This window comes from Nyctereutes procyonoides, unplaced genomic scaffold (genome assembly GCF_905146905.1).
Source record: "Nyctereutes procyonoides isolate TBG_1078 unplaced genomic scaffold, NYPRO_anot_genome, whole genome shotgun sequence".
Classification (NCBI taxonomy): domain Eukaryota; kingdom Metazoa; phylum Chordata; class Mammalia; order Carnivora; family Canidae; genus Nyctereutes; species Nyctereutes procyonoides.
Genome location: NW_026575052.1, coordinates 33,158,478 through 33,179,685, shown reverse-complemented (window position 1 = coordinate 33,179,685; position 21,208 = coordinate 33,158,478). Strand labels below are relative to the sequence as shown.

At 40.4% G+C, this 21,208-nt stretch overlaps 1 protein-coding gene across 1 annotated transcript in view; it reads left to right on the top strand.

The window, feature by feature from the left end:
- Positions 1–21,208, top strand: part of MAST4 (microtubule associated serine/threonine kinase family member 4) — a 533,198-nt gene that overhangs the window by 277,279 nt on the left and 234,711 nt on the right. The window contains 1 exon segment of the mRNA XM_055330979.1: positions 13,376–13,411. Coding sequence (XP_055186954.1) covers positions 13,376–13,411 — 36 coding nt within the window.

Sequence of the window (21,208 nt, the reverse complement as noted above, 5' to 3'; positions counted from 1 at the left end):
ATTGTCACTAGTTTCCAGCTTATATCTCTGTGTGATAGAGGTTAATGGCCTAAAAGTTGGCCATAGAATCAAAACCTTGCCTTCTTCCAAATGATTAGAATTCTCACCTAGACTCAGAAAAGTCCAAACATTTTGATTTTTTTTATTTTGATATTTCTAATTCATTTTAGTAAACAAGAAAAACTGAAGTAAAACTATGTGAAATATCTTAATAGAAAAAATTATCTTACCTTGTACCTTTATTTGATGCTTAAGGTAACTTACATTTGTCTTTAATACTTGATTGAAAACTTCAGAATTTCAGTCAGATCTTCCTTTGAGCCTTTTATAATAGATTGCCTTTTTTTTTTTTTTTGCAGTTTCTGAGTTAGGTTTCCTGTAAATTTTTATTAAGATAATGTTAATTACAAATTAGATTTCCCATGTCTATTTAAGGTCCATATCTCCTTTTCTAGTTTCTCCTTATCTCATATCTCCTTGTATAAGCCTGTTAATATTAGCTGATAGCTGTAAGTTAGTGGGGGAAATAGAAGATAATATTTAAATTTCTTGACTTGGGAGCATGGCATCTTTCATGAATAAAAAGGATGATGGATGCTATGAATGAATAAAGGATGTATTCCTCATTGTGTGTAGTTACAAAAGGATGATGACATAAGTTTCTTTGGCATCCGTGCTTTGAAAACTTACTAAGAGAAACATAGAATTACATTTAAGCCATTTAAAATCTCTTCCGTAATAAAAATTAGCTATCTATCAATCAGATGATAGGAGTAAAACAGCATGTATGTCAACATAAATCTGCCTTTTCCTTTTTCAGTGAATTCTTGGTTAATTAATACTTTCGAGTAAAAGAAACAAAAAATCAAGATTCTCCTTTGTATTTTTTATTAAACACAAATATTCCCAAAAGAATTAATGGTGTATAATAGACATGTCCTGAGACTTAACACCACTCAGCATTTTCAGTGACCCCCACCACCACCACCATACAGAATTACTTTCCTCTTGCAGGGTTGTTTTATGACTTGGAGAAAAAGAAAATACTTTTAAAAATAACTGCAAGAGTGATTTTAATAGATCACACGAGGAAGGGCATGAGTGGTGCTAGCCAACATAACCGGACCTGATTATTAAGCCTATTAACACTTCGCCAGTATTTACTGGTTAAATGCCTCCGGCATAAGTGTTTTCCAGTCTTTTAGTATCTTCTCCCAGAAAGATTGCAGATTTAATCCCACTGTTTTGTTGAATCTTTTTTCCATGTTAACAGTGAGCAGAATCTACACAGGGTGATGTATTCCTCATTGTGTGTAGTTACAAAGTGATGTGATTGAATGTATCAGGGGGTGTAGGCCTTCAGAAAGGCCCAGCTCCTGGAAGGCGGTGCCTGATTTTGTTACATCTGCTGCTTCTACTTCTTATGTCTTGACGGTGGATATTTTTAAGATGCATTTCCTCATTCCAGCGCATAGGGATTTATCAGATTTTCTTTAAAAATTTAGTATTGGGATCCCTGTGTGGCGCAGCGGTTTGGCGCCTGCCTTTGGCCCAGGGCGCGATCCTGGAGACCCAGGATCGAATCCCACATCGGGCTCCCGGTGCATGGAGCCTGCTTCTCCCTCTGCCTATGTCTCTGCGCCTCTCTCTCTCTCTCTCTCTCTCTCTCTGTGACTATCATAAATAAATAAAAATTAAAAAAAATTTAAAAATTTAGTATTGTCTTACGATAATTTTTATGCCTGGAATCATGATAGCATAGGTTTCATATATGTAAAAGTTAAAGCTTTCACCAAAAAACACAGAGAATAGATTTTTCTTTTTATTACTAACTTAAACTGTAAAAAAGCAAACTATCTTCTGTCCAGAAAATCATTCAATTCCCCAATAGTTTGTCATTTATGATCATTTTCTCAAGAAATCACTTGAAATCTGTGTTGTTTCGTGTATGTTCTACAAGGTTGCAAAGGCAGTGACTATGACCTTAGGGCAACAGTGGAGAAGGCCAAGGGACTGCTTTCCAGGCAAGATGTTACTAAATAACCAAGTGACTACCAATCAGTTTTCCAGAGGCTTTTCTAGCCCTTTATCAGCTGAAGAGTCCCAGATGTCATCTCCACTCTGACTCATTGAATAGCTGGCCTTCAGCTAGTCCTCTTCTTTCAACAGTAGCCACATGCCAAGGCTTGTTCCTAGATTCCTCCAGTACTTTCCATCTCCTTTCTTCTTGGAACTAAAGTTGTGGTATTCTCTGTTCTTTCTCCTCGCAGCTACCTGTCAAAAACTACATATCTTTTGAATAAATCGTGATATAATCATATAACGAAATACTATACAGCAGATAGAATGAATGCATCGGAGCATATGTATCAACACATATAATTTTCGAAAAAATAATGGAGAACAAAAGCTAAAAGCCAATTGCGTATAGAAGAAAGCGTTTACATGATGAAATTTTAAAATATACAAAACAAGACATTTTGTTGGTGGTGAATACAAACACATGTAGGAAAAATATAAAAACATGCATAGGCAACAAATTTACAGTAAAACTTATCAGTGGAGGGAATGAAAGAAATGGGATTTGAGAGGACTGTACAAGGAGGGGGTTTCATGTATATGATTAATGTGGGTACATGGATGTATACCCTCTACGTTTTGATAATCTCAAACTTTTATTTAAAGTACTCAGTAATTATATGAAGGTGAGATTCTGAACTGTTTTATCCAGATATGGAGATTTAAAAATAATTTGAAGAAAAAAATTCTAATATAAATTTTATCTGTTTTGAATGAAAGGATATAACCAAGCCTGTGTTGATTTCTGTTTTACTGTTTTGTTTCAGTTTTTTGGTGACTTGATGCCGATTGGCTCAAATGAGTACGGTTTTACAGCAGTTGGAGTATCTGCTGCGGTGGGGACCTACTAGTTGATGCTGGAGCATCATAATTTTGATACTCGTGGAGGCAAGGGTGCACATGAGATGATATCTGTAACGGGACATTATGACGTTTAGCTGCAGAACTAGATTTGTTGTCTTGAATTGTCAGCATCTACCCCACAGGGTACAGTACAGTAACACGCAGAGTGTGGGTGTTGGTAGATGATCCACACGTCTGTCTCCCCCAGCCGGGCTGTGAGCCGCCCAGCAGGGTGAGCTGTCTTGCTTTTGCTCTGAGTTCCCATCACCGTGTGTTGAGGACTAACAGTGATTCTGGGGCTGGCTGACTCATGCCAGGTCGTTCTTGGTTTAAATTCAGGGTGGATAAAAAAAAAAGAAAAAAAAATTCAGGGTGGAATACGTAGGCTCTCCTGATGTTCCTGTTATTTTCCTAATAGCAGTGAGTCTAAAGTGTCCATACTTATATAAGTGTTAATAGCGCTGAGTGAGGGACCCGTATCTAGTCTTTACCCAGAGTTAGATCTTGGGTCCTGAAATGCCATTTCCCCAAGTGGAAAAACTCTCTGGGAGGTGTTTGTTTTCAGACGGGGAAAGTGGTAAAAGGGTAAAAATGCAAGATGTGAGCTAATATATGGTTGGAAGCAAAACCAAGGTGTCCGTGGCAGCTATGCTTTATTCTTAAAAGACCCCCTTGTGTTTTGTTAATTGTCCAAATAAACATTTCTCTGGGACAGAGAGGGTGTCTTTTTTTTCATAGAATTCCCTGGGGAGAGGTGCCGGAAATTGGCTGGGGCCAGTTCCCTCTTCTCCTCCAGTATTTTTTAGTTGTCTTTCAGATTTCTTTATGCAGAGGAGGAAACTGTACTATCTATTCTTAGCAAGGAAATTCTCCTTGCTACTTAAATAGCACTTTTTTCCCCCTGTGTCTTTTTTTTAATATATTTTTTTAGATTTTATTTATTTATTCATGAGAGACAGAGAGAGAGAGAGAGGGGGGCAGAGACACAGGCAGAGGGAGAAGCAGGCTCCATGCAAGGAGCCCGACATGGTACTCGATCCCAGGACCCCAGGATCAGGCCCTGGACTGAAGGTGGCGCTAAACCGCTGAGCCACCCAGGCTGCCCTGTGTCTTTTAATCCTGAGCCTGGAGTGTGCTGTTTCATGGAGCCCTGTTGGCGTAGGATTCCTAAAACCCTATGCAGTTACCACTTTATTATGGCAGAAACAGTGACATGACACTTAGCCACTCCTTTGGCCATCCACGTTTTAAAGGCACATCCGGCAGCTGAAACCCCAAGCAGCAGCAGCAGCTCCTGGTGTGCACACAGGTCCTGCAAAAGTGTGCTCCTGTGTGCCCAGCCATCGGTGGGAGTACTGAAATCCCTAAAAGACACCCTAGGAGTCTCGGCTTATTTTAATTTCTTGATGTAGCAGCAGTTCTAGTTTCCAGTTTTGTCCCCTTCCCAGTCACGCTTCCCGTTCGTCATCTCTGGGTTCCAGAGGTGGCTGGGGGCTGGCAGGGTGGGCATGGCCCACGTAGATAGGTGTCTGTTGGTGGACAGCCGCTCCCGGTCGGCCAGGAGGCCCACCTCCCTGTCCACAAAGAAGACGGGCCTCTTACGTATATGTGCTACCGTGCCAGGCCTCCCAGGGCTTCAAATGCATTCAGCTGGACCTCAGATCTGTTTTCTCTCCAGCCTCCCACTGACCTGCGTGTGCACAGCTTTGGGCAGCGTGTCACCGCGCTGCGTTTAGCACAGCCGCCGACGGCTCGTCCCTGGAATGCGTCTGCTGGACTCCTGGGACGTGGGGCTCCCAGAGAGGGCGGCAGCTGTCAAGAGCTCTCTCGCCCCACGTGTAAGTGAATAAATGTATGAATGGGAGGCAGACTGACTTTGCTTCTTTCTAATTTTGTCTCCGTTGGGCGGGGGCAGGAAAGGGATGCATGATGAGCAAGCGGCAGGAGGGAGGGCCCTGTTGTCAGGGGATGGTCAGGGCTGCGGAAACAGAGGACCCTGATAGTTGTTGGAAACTTCTGGAGGGAGCTGAGCCTGCTGGCTGTGGATGATGGCTTGTCTCACTGTAGCTATATTGAACTGGAGGTACTGACTTAGGTTGGAATTTCTCAAGTGGCCTTCTGTGGGATTGACTAGGCTTAGGTTGATGTAATCGGCATATATATAGAAATGTCTGTGTTTTTTTTTTTTTAAAGAAGACTTCTATTCCCACTGGATGTATTGCAGCCAGCACATACAGCCTTGATGAACTGTTGAGAGAAGTAGTTTGAGTAAAATGAGCAGTTTCAGTCTAGCCTGCAAGGAGAGGGACTCACCTTCATTTTACAACCAAGTTGAATTTGATTTGTGAGTTTTTCAGCAAGGTGAAGGCAGCAGTTCCTGAAACAGAGGGAAGGGCTTAATTCAAGCAAAACAAAGGGCATGTAAACCACATGCGTATGTATTTGGATGAGTTTTAAAATAAATTTAGTTGCCTTTTTAGTACTTTCTCCCCTCCCACACCCAGAGAGGGATGGAAGCCGGAATTCAAAATATCTCTTGTCAAAGCCAAATGGAAGTCCGGTGTCATTTTGAATGTTAGAAACCCAGAAACAAAACGAACTAAAAAATGAGTGTTGCATCTGAATTAGCATTTAAAGTGGCATGTTTATATCAAAAGAGAATGGTGTAATGCATCCTGAGAGTAAAGAGAGGATTTCAGCCCGTGAAAGAATGTCAATCGCATTTATATATTCATCGACGAGCCAGTTTGGTATTTGGCATGTATTTGCAGCGCCCCTTATCACGCCTGCCCTCAGCTCCTGTGAACTGGGTAGGGAGGACACCTGCCAGATAGAAGCAGTGTAGGACTGATCTTCTTACTTTTGAAAATTGTAGGAAGACCTTAATTTTGCTCCAAAGCAAGGAGAGTCAGGTCCCCTCGGGAGGTTTGTCAAAATGCATCCACATTTCCAAACACACTTGGGAGCGCAGATTAGAATCTGTGTGGGTAGGGGCGGGGGTGTTGGCGTGGAGGCTGTTGGACCTTCAGTCAGATCTCAAGGTGAACCTGCAATGGCACCCTAAGTTTGAGAAGTGTTGTTAGAGCTTCAGGGTGTGTATGGTGCAGAGTGGGTTTCTGGATGCCCCTAAGGCCCGGAGGGGGCAGTTCTCCACTTCAGGTTTACTAGGATGACTTCTTATCAAAACCAAATCAAACAGGAATTTGGGGAATTTTTCAGGGAGGCTTCTATAGGGTGACACCCCCGCCCCCACCCCCACCGAGGCTGCTTGACGGTTGCCTGTGCTTTCTCACTAAAAGCCACCTTTTCGGGTCTGTTAGTCAATAGACCTTGCAGAGCGTGGACTGAGGAGCCCCGCTGCTGGGGTTTCAATCCTGTCTTTGCCATTTAACCAGAGCTGCCACCTTCACAAAGTTAGTGGGCCTCTGGGCGTCTTTGTTTCCTTGTTTGTAAAATGGGGAGTGTCTTGAGAATGAAGTCAGGTCATAAATGTGAAGCGTTTATTACATACCTGGCCTACTCTAAGTACTGTGTAAGCGTCAGGAGTTAAGCCCTCTCTCTACCACCCCCTCTCCCATTTCTTAGTTTTGTTCTATAAAGTTGGACCAAATACTTGCAAAGTAGGCTGAGAAAATTTCTTTAAAGCCAGATGTGTTGAAGAGCATTTTCTGAAGAGCTGTGTTCACCCCACCCCCCTGCTTTTGTCAATGGTGAGGTTTTAAAGAGGGCATGTGTCCCCACGTCCTTGGAAGATCTTTTCCCTTGTATCCTATGATGGCCAAACCTGGTAATGGGGTTTCTAGGCGTGCTGTAGGGACAGACCCCACACGTGTTCTGGCTCCGTGTCATTAGACTGTGAGGGAATGTTGGGGGCTCAGCGGCCCCTCTTCTAGAATAATCTATCACTTTGGACCTGCCCATCCATTTTCTCAGCAGAGTGTACAGGTCACTTCTTGAAATTGTGTTTTGGGATAGACAGGTGTTGGGGGAAATGAAGTGGGATAGTACTTATGTCCATAAGTAAAATTTTAGTTAGAATTTCATACCTGGGAGAAACCGGAAGAGAAATGTGTTGGAACATACCTCTATTTGAGAAGTGTAGCACTAACAACACAAAGGATTTGAGATTTGCTTGTGTTCAGGATAGTTCTGAGTCACTGTGAACTGTGCCCAGCTTTTAGGGCTCCTGCCCACCAGGGGTTGGAAAGCAACCTTTCCTTTTTAAGAGTGTACTCGAGTTGGAAAGGCGTAATCAGCAAGGATGTGGCTGTGATTGGTTCTGAAAGGCATGAATTTTAGCATCAACGGCCACAGTGTGGATCAAATAAATGGTAGATGCCAGCGTGCTTGACTTCACTGTGCTTATCCTGGCCTCTGAACATTTTAGCCCCACTCTTCTTTGGGTATTGACACTTAAAACTGAAACCAAAGGGAAGACCTTGGAGTACACTCCAGAACTGCCATGAGGTACCCTGGAAATTTGGTCTGAATTTACTCAGACTGATAAAGAGCCTACGGATGGCCACACTGGTGTGGTGGGGGGACTCCCAGCTGCAGTAACTGGTGTGTTCATTATCCAGTGGCCGAGTTCTGTGTTGTCCTCTGTACCCTGTGGTGTGGTAGTGAGTCAGGCCCTTCGGAGGGTGGGTGGTAGCTGGAAGATTGCACATGTGTCTTGGTGTTTCTCCCTAGAATCTTTGCTATTGCCTCAGCTGTTCTGACTCCTGAGAATTCACCTCCCTGCCCTTTTACTCTTTGTGGCAGCTGACTGCCCAACCTAAACAGCTGGGGATAAAATATTTGTTTTGCTGCACTAGGGGTCTCACCCTCTGAGAATCCTGGTGGGTGGTTTCTTTCATCTGAATACACGTGCATTGACTCCTAACGTGCTGTTATATAAGGTCCCCCCTTTCCTTGGGTGAGTTTGAGGGCTTCTCCATACCCAGGTATTGGAACATAAGATATGACCATAGAACATGCCAGCAACTGTACACATTTCTTCCCATGGTCTCCTCGGCTCTGCTTCACCTCGTCCACCACCCAGGTAATTTTTGCGTGGCACCATAAGGAAATCCTGTGCATATAGTTCTGTAATGAGGGGGCAGAGTTTCACTAAGTAGGTTCTATTAATTTTATTTTCATATATGAATAGGTGATGTCAATTAGACCTAGCAAAAAAGGATGAATTTTTATTTTTAAAGAAATGAATATTGTAATCCTAATAAAGTCAAATATGCATATGATGTTGAGGGAAAGATTTTCAAGTGCCTTTATTCTAGAACTATAAAAATCCTTCAAGAATTATTTGCAGACTGTGTAAATGTTCATGTGTTCTTCTTCTTTTAGAAAGGATTAGTTTGGCATATGTTTTGTGCATAGAAAAAGTGATTTCTAACTTTTATTGTGTCATCCAGATAAATGGGATTAACATCGGAAGGACCTTAGCGCTAGGTGCCCAACTTTTATGAAAACCCTGATTTTTCCAGTACCATCTTTTAATGCTATTGTTGGTGGTCATCTTTGCTTTTCCTTAGATCAACTTTGAGGCAGAGCTTATCTCTCGGGTTTATTTATATTTTCCAAAAATCGAAGAGGGTGTTTGCTTTGAGACGTTGGCACCATATGACATCCCCCTGTAGCTGCTGTGTAACAAATGATAATGTTTAATGCTGGGACAGTGGGGACTGTCCCTCTGTGCTGGCAGCAGGACAAAGCAAGAGGGTGTTCCCCTTGGCCTCTCTGCTGAAGCACTAAATGGTATTTGCTCTGCATGGGGCACATGAGTGAGTTCACCAGGGGTTTTGCATTTCAGGGTATAAAGCATAGTGTTTAGTATCTTAACAAATCAAGAATCAATTATCTGGGAGAATAAGCAGAAGGTTTTTTATGTCTAGGATAAATTAGTTGAAATGCTAAGCCCAGTCCTTGTGGATTAAAGAAGCACTTGGAAGCAATGAAGTATATTTTTAAAATGCACCTGACATCATATGCCGAAAAGAAATTAATAGATCGTTGCATGGGCTTCACATGTTTTAGGGGAACAATGGTGGCTTTTTTTTTTTAAGGTGGATTCCAAGGTATTATCAATTTGTATGTAAATGCAGTTGATTCTGATAGAATTACAGGGGAAAACGCTGTCATCAAACATCTGGTTAAAGCTTGTTACTTAATTATCGTCTTTGAGAATTCAGGCCACTTAGTTTTATTCTCCTTTTTTTTCTTTTTTTTTTTTTTCTGAAAGATGTTGGTCAGACTTATCTTTGAAACCACAGGTGGAACAGTCACAGGGGTGGTTGTCTGGGGGAGATAGTTAAGGGGAATTACAGTAAAGGTAGTAACAATTACTACTTCCTGAGGCTCTATCAAATCTCTCCCTGTCCAGCACACACCTTTATGTAGTCCTCTATTTAACATCACTTAGGCTGAATTATGTTAAGTACCCAGGAATTGTGATTTTTATTTGTATTACTCCACCGCAGAATTTAAAACAGTAAGAAACAAGTGCATAAAACAGTCCAAAAAAAGCTGCTTCTCATGAAATTCTGTATAGCATGAACCAGTTTCAGCTGTGCCAAGAGCAGTATAACCCTACATGGTCTAGCTTTTAATGTTTTCCCCAACAGCTAATAGTGCCCCCACGACCATGACATTAAAAGGGGAGAAAAAAAACCCCAGCTTTATGGAAGAACAATTGGCATAGGATAAACTACACTTAAAGTACACAGTTTTAGAAGCTTTGTCATATGTATGTGTACCACCCACATCAAGGGAATGAGACAGCGATCTCGCCCAGAAGTTTCCTCTGACTGACCTGTTGTTACTCCTTTCACGCCCACATGTTGAATCAGGCAATTACTAATATTTTCCATCCCTAAAGATAAGTTTGCATTCTCTAAAATTTTAAATAAGTGGTTTGTACTTTATTTTTTTGGCCTGGTTTCTTTCACTCGGCTTAATTATTGTGGGATTCAGCTATGTTGTATCATATGTCAGTAGTTCATTACTTTTTATTGCTAAGCGGTACCCTGTTGAATGGGTACAGTTGGATGAGCCATAGTTTGAGTATCCATCCATTTGTTGATGGGTGTTTGGGTTGCTTATAGTTTTTGGCTGTTATAGATAACACTGCTATAAATGATTGACCAATTTCCTCCCAACTTATGACTTGTGTGTTCAGTCTGTTTTACAGCATTGATAGCAGAGCAAATTGTTTTTAATTTTGATGAAGTCTGTGTTATCAGTTTGTCCTTCAAAGAACATGCTTAGCCATCTTTGCCTGATGCAGATCACAAGGCTTTTCTCCTGTTGTTTTTCCAGAATGTTTACAGTTTTGGATTTTACATTAAGTTTATGATCCATTTTGAGTTCATTTTGTATATGGGTGAAGTGTGGATTGAAGTTCATGTTCTTGCATGTAGGTATCTAATTGTTCTGGTACCATTTGTTGAACAAATATCCTTTCTCTGCTTAATTGTTTTTATATATATATACCTTTGTTGAAAATCATTTGTCTTTATTTGTGTGTGTCTGTTTATGGGCTGTGTTCTGTCCCATTGGCCTATTTGACTTTATATAAATACCACACTATTTTGATTATTGTGGCTTTATAATAAATTTAGATATTAGGTAGTGTTTCTTCTCCATCTTGATTTTTTTTTTCCAAAATTGTCTTGGCTATTCTAGGTTCTTTAATTTTGGAATCAGTTTGTTAGTTTCTAGAAAAATAAAAACCTGTTGAAATTTTTACTGGAATTGAATTAACTTCATAGATCAGTTTGAGAAGCTGTGAAGGGCTTTCCAGTGGTTGTTACAATGCGATCCTAGTCTTAGATACAGGTTAGGGAGGATGAAGCATGAGCTGTCATAGCATGGAGAGACAGGGATGAAGTTGCCCCCCCCCCCACTCCAGATTGGCTGATGGAGAAGCTGGGTGGCCCATCTGGGGGAGCCTGAGTTGAGAAATGAATGACCATAAGTGGACAGATACTTTGTCAGAAAAATCCCCTCAGAGAAGCCCAAGGGAAATGGTTGGGTGGTTTGTTCTGGAAGCAGCTGAGGTAATGATTTCAAGCTGGAGAGGGAAGTAGGCACATTTCTTCTGGAGAGAAGAGTGCAATGGAGAGCTCAGGGTAGTCGGGAGAGGAGAAGGAAGACATGTGAACAGATGAGATTCTAGAACCTCATGTGTTCATGGAAGGCTTGTGATGCAGGGAACAGAGGGTTAGCGTCATACTTTAATGTTTTCTGCAATGACTCAGTCTAACGGAACAGTGAAGGTTACTTGTGCATTTGAACTGGTGGTTGATCTAGAACAGTGGTTCTCAACCATGGGTGATTTTGTCCACCAAGAGGACATTTAACAATGTCTAGTGACATTTTTGATTGTCACACCTTCTGAGAGCATGTGATTTCTTTTGTCATCCAGTGGGATGGTGCTAAACATTTTACCATCTTCAGGAACACTGCCCGCAACAAAGTCTTAGCTCCTCAAATGTCAAAAGTGCTCAAATTGGGGAACCCCGGTCTAGAGAGGGAGCAGAGAGGGAGAACTAGAGAAGAGGGTAGAATGAGAAGTAGAACCAATAGGTTTCCCTGGCAGCTCATATCTGTATCATCTTGAGGAGAGCTACTCTCATGTAGTGACCATGGACAGTTACCCAGGATGATCAAGAATTAGTCTGTGGAAATCCAAGCATATTTCCAGAAGCTGTCTAAAAATGTCACCAAATAAAACTAGTCTAACAAAAGCATGGCTTCACGCTGAATAAATGGAAGAAATGTTGAGCATCTGACTTCATTTTCTTAAGAAGAATTTATTTGTTTAGACGTGGCCTTGGCCATAGATGGATATCAATTGGGATACTTTGATTACAAGTCATAGAAAACCTAACTCAAAGTGGCTGAAAAAATAGAGGAACTTTACCAGATCCCATAACTAAATAGTCCAGGCCTCTGGCAGGGGTTGATCCAAGGCTCAGTGTTGACAAAGGACCCAGTTCCTTCATCCCACTTCAGCTCTCCTCCATAGCTCACACGTGGTTACCAGCAGTTTTCAGGGTTACTTTTTTCTTTTTTATTTTTTTTAAAGATTTATTTATTTATTTATTCATTCATTCATTCATTCATGAGAGACACACAGAGAGAGAGAGAGAGGCAGAGACACAGGAGGAGGGAGAAGCAGACTCCATGCCGGGAGCCCGACGTGGGACTCGATCCCGGGACTCCAGGATTGCGCCCTGCGCCAAAGGCAGGCGCTAAACCGCTGAGCCACCCAGGGATCCCAGGGTTACTTTTTTCTTACTCATTCTCATCATGAGAAGATTATTCTTCTTTTGCCATTATGCGATTTTCTTTGAGTGGGCCATTTTTTATTATGTGTCCCCTTGAGTATGGTAACAGTAAAACAGGCTTGGCCTGATGCTATCCAGAATGGTAGGTACTAGCCACATGTGGCTGTTGAGCTTTGGAAATACAGCTAGTCTAAATTGAGATATAAAGAACAGAAGAATGTGGAATAGCTAATTAATAATTTGTATGTTAAGTGTATGTTGAAACAGTAGTATTTGGGGACATACTGAGTAGCAAGCAGATATGTGATGGAAAATACCTCCACGTGTTTCTTTAAAAAAATTTTTTTTTTGATGTGATGACTAGGAAATTGAAATTGTAGAAGTGGCTCCAAATTGTGTTTCTCGTCGACGGAAGCATCTTAGCCCATGTTGGAGTCCCTGGGAGTCCAGCGCACCCAAACCACATGGCTAATAGGCACGTGGGAGAGAGTTGGAATGGTTACTGGGCAAGCAGATAAACATGAGTACTGTGGTGACTGGCATAAGCAGAGAAAGGAATATTTGTTTGTTTGCTACGTTTCCCTGAGGACAAATTTCTGGAAAGACTGCCCTGCTCCCACTAATGAGAGCTAATAATTGTTTCTTGAATATATTTGTGAAAATTAAAAGATTAATGTGGTGCCCCCAGCAACTAGTGAAACAGCACAGAAATACAGGGAGAGAGAGTAGATAACCCTTACCCTTCTCATCCCTGTTCCCACTTAGAGCCGTGGGTAGGGGCTGGCAGTTTGGCCTGTATCCCACACCTGCCTCCACATACGTACGTGCGCGTACGCTCACACATCCCATTCTCTTGCTGCCCTGGCTGCCATTTTGAGGGTGGGATTATAGCGCTCGCTCTTCAATTTGCTTTTCTCACCTTACCCATTTGCTTTTGTGACCTCCACATTAGCACCTACAAACTTATCCTGTTCCTTGAGATGATTACATATTATAGATAAGATCACATTTCATTTAACTATGGCTCCCATTGTGGGGCATTCATGCTATTTCCAGGCCCACCCCCCCACCCCCGTTCCTCTGCCACACAACAAACAATGCTGCAGTAAACATCTTTGTACCTGTGTCCTTACGTACTGGTCCTTTTTTTTTTTCTTCTATAGGATAGATTCCCAGAAGTGGAATTGCTTGGTCAAACGGTATGTGTATTTTTAATTTTAACAGATAAAGCTAAATTATTTTCCTCAAAGGAATAGCAAATGCTATTTGCACGTGAGAGTGCCCATTTCCTACATTCCCATCAGCATTAGATGTCATTGCTCCTTTTAATTCTTACCAATCTAATTACCACTGACCATTAATTTACATTTTTGTCACCACTGTTGATGTTGAGAATATTTTCATATGTTTATTATTCACATGAACTTCTCTCTTCTTCACTGCATATTCACGTCCACCCCCCATTTTCCTGCTTGGTAGTGTTTTTCTTTTATATCATCTTGGAGTTACTGTATTTTAGAAATGTTAATTCTTGGTTATATGTATACAAATGTATCTTTACCGTTCTTTGCTCTGTGTGTGATGTCTTTTGCCACATGAAAATTGTTAATTATTGTTTAATCAAATGTGTCTGTCTTTTTCTTTATTGCTTCTGAGATAATCTGTTTTGCTTAGGGTGGCACATCCATCTCAAGGTCATATAAACATTCTCTTATATTTTCTCCCAGTTTTTAAAACCTTCAAATCTTACTGCAATTTTAAGTTTTGTACATGATATGAGGTAGGATTCTGTCTTTATTAGTTTCTAGTTATTATAAGAACCTCTGTCATGGGATTGATATGTTACTCTTGTCACATAATAAAGATGCCATATATATTTGGATCTATTTCTGGACTCTCTATTCTGATCCCTATCTATTTCTGTGCCAACACCATTCTCTTTTGAATGCAATGGCTAGTGAGTGGTAATGTCTGGTAAGTTGTCCTTCACTGGTCTTTCTCATACTTTACATTGTTTTTAGCCATTTTTTTTTCATATTCTGGTTAAGATAAATTTAAACCTTAAAGTTGGGGAGTGTTATCTTAAATGTTTTGAATATAAAAGGTAATAGAACTATGTGATAAATAGAATTTAAAAATTAATAATTCTCAGGTTGGGGATCTCTTTATTTGATGTTACTAATTGGAAAATATTTATTGATAAACTGAGGCCTTATTTCTGTGACTTTTGATTCTTTATATATGATTTTACTTTATCTCTGTGATAATTGTACAGTTACCACAAAATGGAGAAATGGGGATTACGGGTGTGATATGTTGAAATCTATCCAAAAATTCGATTATTGCATTAAAGCTACAGTGACTATGACCTTATAATACTCTGTATTTCTGTTTATGTGCTAAACTATAAAGTGCACTCATGTTTGGATTGGTTGATGGGTATATAAATAATGTAAATGAAGAACTGTAGATGTGCAAAACCATGTATTTTGTGATCTCTTATGATTCCATTCTTCTAAAACTTAATCTTGACAAAAGAAATTGTCATACCTAAAATTTTGGGTAAAATTTATCTAATATTTTACATGGTTTTCATGATTCTTAACTTTATGCTAATACGATAATAACTTAATTATGTTCACTGATATTCTCAGTTGCTTTTTGGAAACTTTGCTTATAATATTAAAACACGAATTTTGTGTTTTTTGAATGGGATTTGTAAGATTATAGCTAAACACTAAAACTGGATGTGATTAAGAATGATACTAATGTTGTCTTACAGATTAGTACATATACAAATACACACAAGGTCTGTATTTTGCTTCTGAAAGCAAAAGGACATCCCCATGTAGGTTCCACCCATGTTTACTTGGTTAACTAGGAAAAAGCCTTTAGTTTTGTTAACCAAAAATGAAATGATAAAATAATTAATACATTATGATTATTATTGAATGAAATACTTGGAGAAAATACAATTAGGTTTTTTTAAAAATGAGATTCCTTGTACTTTTAATGGTGTTATTATTCAAATAAATGAATTGGTATGGCAAATTTCGGCATGTGTATGAATATTAAAGATGGTAATTTAGAAAAGAGAGAGGGAATTCATTTAAATTATTCACACCAAGATCAAAAAAAGGACTTAGTTTAGTTTGAGTTAAATTTAAACCGTCTGTGTGAACTTTGAATCTTCATTAAATCATAGCCAAGTAGAATTTTCTCTTCTGTTCTCAAGAAGGTAATGAGCAGTTAGCTCCCAGCTTCCATCTAGCCCATAGATCCAGTACCATCCTACAGAGACTCCATGTACCCCGATTCTGGTCTCTATTACTTTCCATAAAGGTCAGCGAGACTCTTTCAGGAACATAACTAGATGCCATGATAGGGTAGGGAAATTTTTGTTGGTTTCAGAATGGCTTTGTTGGTTTGTTTCTGTTTTGTGCTCAAGATCAAGGATGCTTTCAACAGTGTGCGGAGGTTGAGCTGTTAACGTCCGATGAATGAAATGGAAGGAACGTTCTCTGCAGCCCCATAGTGGAAATTTAAGTGACAGAGTACTTAGAAGCCATTGAACAAGTCGAGCCTCCCAAAAGCCAAGAGCATCAGATCATGTTCTGTCATAGGTAACACATGATATCAACTGTGCTGAATAAAAGGTGTATCGTGGTCCTGGTGTTCTCAAATAACTGTATTTCGATCAACTCAGATTCTGTTTCCTGTACTCAGGTTTTAATCAAGACCAGCATTGGCAGTTGATAAACATAAACTTTCAAATATACTCTAATGATATTTTAGTGCAATCATGTATGTGAATTCTCCATTGTCAATTTTGTTTGTTTTTTTTTCCATTGTCAATTTTGAAATGAAATTGTTCTTCGACATTTGTAGGCTATTGCAGAAACGGAAAATAACAGTAAAAATAATAGTAAATAAGGGTATGATAAGGTTAATAATAAAAGAATCCTTTAAGTCAAATATTTAAGACTTCAGTTTTCTCCAGAGCTGCCTAATTCTAGAGACGCTGGAAAATTTGTCTAAAATCGGATAGAGAACCTCTCCGTTCTTGTCAAACGAGCATCAACAGCTATCATAAGTGAACAACATAAACAACAAACATAAACAGCCATCTGTGGTCAGGGGTTGGAGTGATGATAGGTGATAAACAGTTTTTCTGTTCTTGAAGCCAGAAAAACTGCAGTTCCTACACTGTACCAACCACATGTTCAAGATCTGTGACATTGGATGGAAATCATCATCTGTGTTGATTTAAATGAGTCAACTAGGGTGATGTTGAATCTCTGCACTTTACATAAAGATACAAAGCAGGTGATGATATGCCTGTGCTAACCAAAAAATAATGGCATACCTCCCAGACATTGCAGGTATTGGGTTCAAAGCGATTTTCCTGGAGGCTAGGGGCTGTCTGTCGTTCCTGGCCGTCCTGAGATAGGAGGTAAACCAGAACCCACGTTAACTAATAGGCATTCAGAATCTAGATCAAACTGAAACAAAACAACTTTACATGATACTGTACTTTTAAATAACGAAAAAAAAAATCTTCAGCTAGCAATTACAGCTGAATCAAGGTAAATATTTTATGCAGATTTTCAGTTTAAGATTTGTAAAGGTCGCTTCCAAATGATCAAGGTGAAATGTAACTTCACTTTGTCGTAATTTAATGCCATTCTCTTATTCTTGCGAAGATGTTAACCCTCACTGAATATCATCTTCGTGTATGTGGCCTGGTCCTAAATTGCCTCAAAGTACAGTATTACCAGGCTTTCATCTTTATTTTGCTTTCATCTGCTGCTAGAATATGTTAAAGCTTCTACACATGGCAGGTGGAAGAAAATATTGATGCAACAGATCCGGTGTAAGTGTGAGACTTCCATATCGCTTTGATTTTAATCAGGTCTGTTGGCAGTAAGGTGTAGTATCATCAGAGAAGATACCTGTCTCTAGGAGTGAGATCTCACCCTGTCCCTGGACTTATTGCAGCAATTATAAATCGGCTGTGATTGTGGCATGAACATGTGCCGTTTCTGCTGTCCGGCTGTCGGGCCGCTGAGGCTGCTCCATTTATTCGGGTCAAGCCGCTGGGTCAGTAGTCAAGACCCTTCCTCTCTGTACCTTGAAGAGGAATAGCTGCTTCCTTGGGGAAACCTCATGTGAGCTAGAGATGTGCACTGCCAGCTGCCTTTAACTTCTAGGTTATGTCAAAGGGCATTTTTTTTAAATGACACGTTAAATTTGACCCCTAGTCATTAATCCTCGCAATATTTTTGTACATCGAAATGTCAAAATGTCAGTCTCCTTGAGTTTTCTGTTGTCATTTCTGTCACTATTCAAATTCTAGTGAATGAAATAGCTATTTGCACAGGGGGAAAAAAAAAGAACCACCACCATTGGTACCTTCTCCTACTATTGGATTTTTCAAAGGCCAGCTTGCAGTCTCTAGAAAGGAGAGTAGGGCTATTGAAATGGATGAATAGAAAACTTCAAAAGTGAACCTCTCAGAGCAATAGAATGTAAAGATATTTTAAATATAACTGCAGTTGAAAAAATATATATATAATTGCGATTGTATTCAGTAGTAGGAAAAAAAATCAAAGCATTTTTCCTTAATGCCATCCTGAGGTATGAAATGTGTTGTAAGAATGAGTAGAATATTCCCAGGAAGGAGGGCACCTCAGCGTTCTTCAATTTAGGATAGCACATGTCCCCAAACCTTTAATTTATCTGACCGGGTCCCCGCCAGATCTGTAAGGCCCCTTCATTTTCATCTTCTTAGACACCCAGCCATGGAGCATAAGATCACATTTGTAGGGACCCTGTGACTGACCAAATATTTTCCTTTACACGATGCTTTCAGAAGAATCCTTTTATCTTCTAGAGGGCCAGGCTCCTTGGATGTCTGAACAATGAAGCATCTTGGCAAGCTATTTCTACACCAGAACTCTTGCAGCTTAACATACTTTGAAGTAGATTGCTCCCCATTGCAGGGCCACAGTAAAAAAAAATGGGGTTTTTCATAGCCCTTGCATTGATGTTTGCAAAGCCAGATGGCTTTGTAAAATGAGCCCCAAAGCAGTATAACTGATTAAAAGAAATGCCAGGTAGTTGAACGCTTTCGTACCCAATGTGAGCCTGGCAGGAAGAATTGTTCTCTCGGGATACGTTAATATTGGGGAATCTCACTCCCATCTTTAGGGGTCAGCCAATGACAATTGAGACAGGTGTCAGCAGCAGGAGCCTTAAAAATGAAGGCTGGAAAAAAATGTCTCTAGCCAGCCATTGGGAGGCCTGCCTCCAAAAAGAAACGGGACGGGCCAGGGCTTTGAGGGTCCTAGGTACTTGGCGAGGTTGCAGGGCACATACTTCAGGTCATCCTCGCATTTTGGGCTTGTTAGTACTTTAGCCTAAATCTGCATCCCCCTGAAGGGCTCCTTTGCCTCATGCCTGGGGGTCCCTGCCACCCTGCTTCTGAGTGACTCGGTTGAGGCTGCCAGAGCTCTGGCTTTTGTTGTTGTTGCCCACATAGAAATCCTTCTGCTCGTGTTTGTAAAGCCTTAGCCCTGACCTTAACCTAAGAGCCCGGTCATATATTTCAGGTTGTTTGGTGGAAGACTGATGGAATCTGGCCTTGGAGGTAGAGGCATTCAGAGATGTTGCAGATTGTTCTCTGGCCTCCTAGGCCACCATCCAATCATTGGAAATGGGGTTCAGAGCAGAAGCAAGCTGGGAGACGAGCTTTAAAACCCTGTCGTAAAAGAGGTAGCTGTCCCTGAGCTCAGTTGTTTATCCATCATCAGAAAACACTTCCATTCTGCGATGCATGTTATATGATAGAGGCTTGAACACCAGACCTCCCCGTCCCATTTTCTCCCCGCTGCCGCCTCCTGTCACCGACTCATCAGACTGATGTCCTGATGGAGCAGTGATGGTGGCAGATTGGGGACCAGTGTTCCACTGAAATAGCTAATTTATGAAGGGTTTGTGTGTTTAAATCTCTCTAAACACCGGTGGGTCTTTGTCGAGTGGGAAATAGTTCAAAACTGGAAGCGTTTCCAAGTATTGTTTTGGTGACATAAACTGATACGTCTGTTTTCCTATTGTCAATTTTTTTTGAGTAATGTATAATTTATAGTATCTTAATAAGTTACAGCCAGTTGTTCTTTGTAGAACATAATTTAAGACTTATATCAGTCGCATTAGGTGACCGTTGTAAAACTAGAGAATACAGCCTGGAGGAAAATGCATTCGAAATTACCCCTTATCTTACCACTTAAAGAAAAGATAGTTTAAAAAGCAAAGAATGTGGCTTTCACTGGTGTCTCTTGATGCATTAAATAATTTTTCCTTTAGGTATCTACATTGTTAGTGTCTCCTAGCATTTAAGAAGTGGAGTAGCATTTTATTTTACTGTGAAAATTCTCAGATCATAAAGCATTTCTCATTTTTCCTCATTATTTCCATTGTAGAAAAAGAGAGAAGTATAAAGAATAAAAGGTGTTCATCCATAATCTCACCATGTAAAGATAGTCCCTGAAAGCATCTTTGTGTATTTCTCTCCAGGCTGTTTTTAAACTCATTATTTGATGATGATTGATTTTTTTTGGTGTGCATTTTCTTTCCAGCTGGGAAGTACTTTCTGGAACTGACCAGTCCTATGTGAGCTGAGTACTCGGCTTATCCACTTTGGCTGTGCCTTGGAACAGAAACAGCTAGGAGAGTGGACTGCTGGACTGTTTCTAATAGTCATGTATACTTGTTTAGGGCACTGAGGCATCTCCTTATTATCAGCGATTTTAGAAAACTCAGAATGTCAACTTTTTTTTTTCTACAGCTGTTGACAATCTTTATTTAGGTTCAAGGAAGTTTTTCCTTTTATGTGCAGAAAATCACTCCTCACAACACATTTTAATAGGTTCTGGTAGTCAATAAAGACATGATAAATTAATTTAGGGGATAGAACAGGCTTCTTTGATGTTGCTCTCACACTTGGGGCTTTTTAAGATTTCCACCCAAAACCGGCACTGGAGCCGTTCTTAGCCAAGTTGTAGTTTGTGGAGTGATTGGTCGGTCAGGGAGTGTTTCCCCCGAGATGCTCAGGATGTATTGTTAGTGTTCCTTGGTACACCCTTTCCTGCTGGAATGCAGGCTCCCCAGAGCTAGGAGGTTGGGGTCCCTGATATATCTTCTGTGCCTAGAACCCTGCCTGGCATGTAACAGTTGTTCCACAAATATTTGTATAATACTCTTGCGTGTGTTCCTAATTCCCATATTTCCCCTACTGCTTCCCACTCTCATTGACTAACCCACTAGTTAGTTGACTGAGGAAATTACTGAATTCCTACATTAAGTTGTTCCAACTTCTAATAAAAATGTCATGAGCTCTTCGGGGTGCCTGGGTGGCTCAGTTGGTTAGGTGTCTGACTTCAGCTGAGGTCTTGACCATAGGGTCGTGGGATCTGGGCCCGTGTCAGGCTCTGTGTTAAGTGGGAAGTCTGCTTATCCCTCTGCCCCTTCCCTCACTCATGCTTGTGCACTCCCACCACCCAGTCTCTCTCAAACAGGTAATTTTTTAAAAAAAGAATGCAATATGCTCCAAATATAATGATAGACTTTGGCTTGTCAACTTAATGTATTTGTGCCTTCTGCAATGTTATTTCATTTTTTGCACTTAAGTCTTTTATGAAAACAAGTAAAAGTAATGGATTTAGTTGCCAATTGATGTTTTTCTAGTCCTCTATATAAAGAAGTGCAAGGGACGCCTAGAGAATTTTAAGCATAGGTGATGTACATTTCCTTTTACCAATCTGAATCGAATGCCAGAAATAGATAACTATTCAGAGTGTATTCCCCATTGTTCTAGCTTGATTTTCCTGTGTCGCAGATTTACAGGTGGAGGGAACAAGTAACACAGGTAAATAAAATAGATACTAGTTGATAGAAATAAAGTAGGCTTTTGTAGTTATTACTCCCATGCTTTTGAA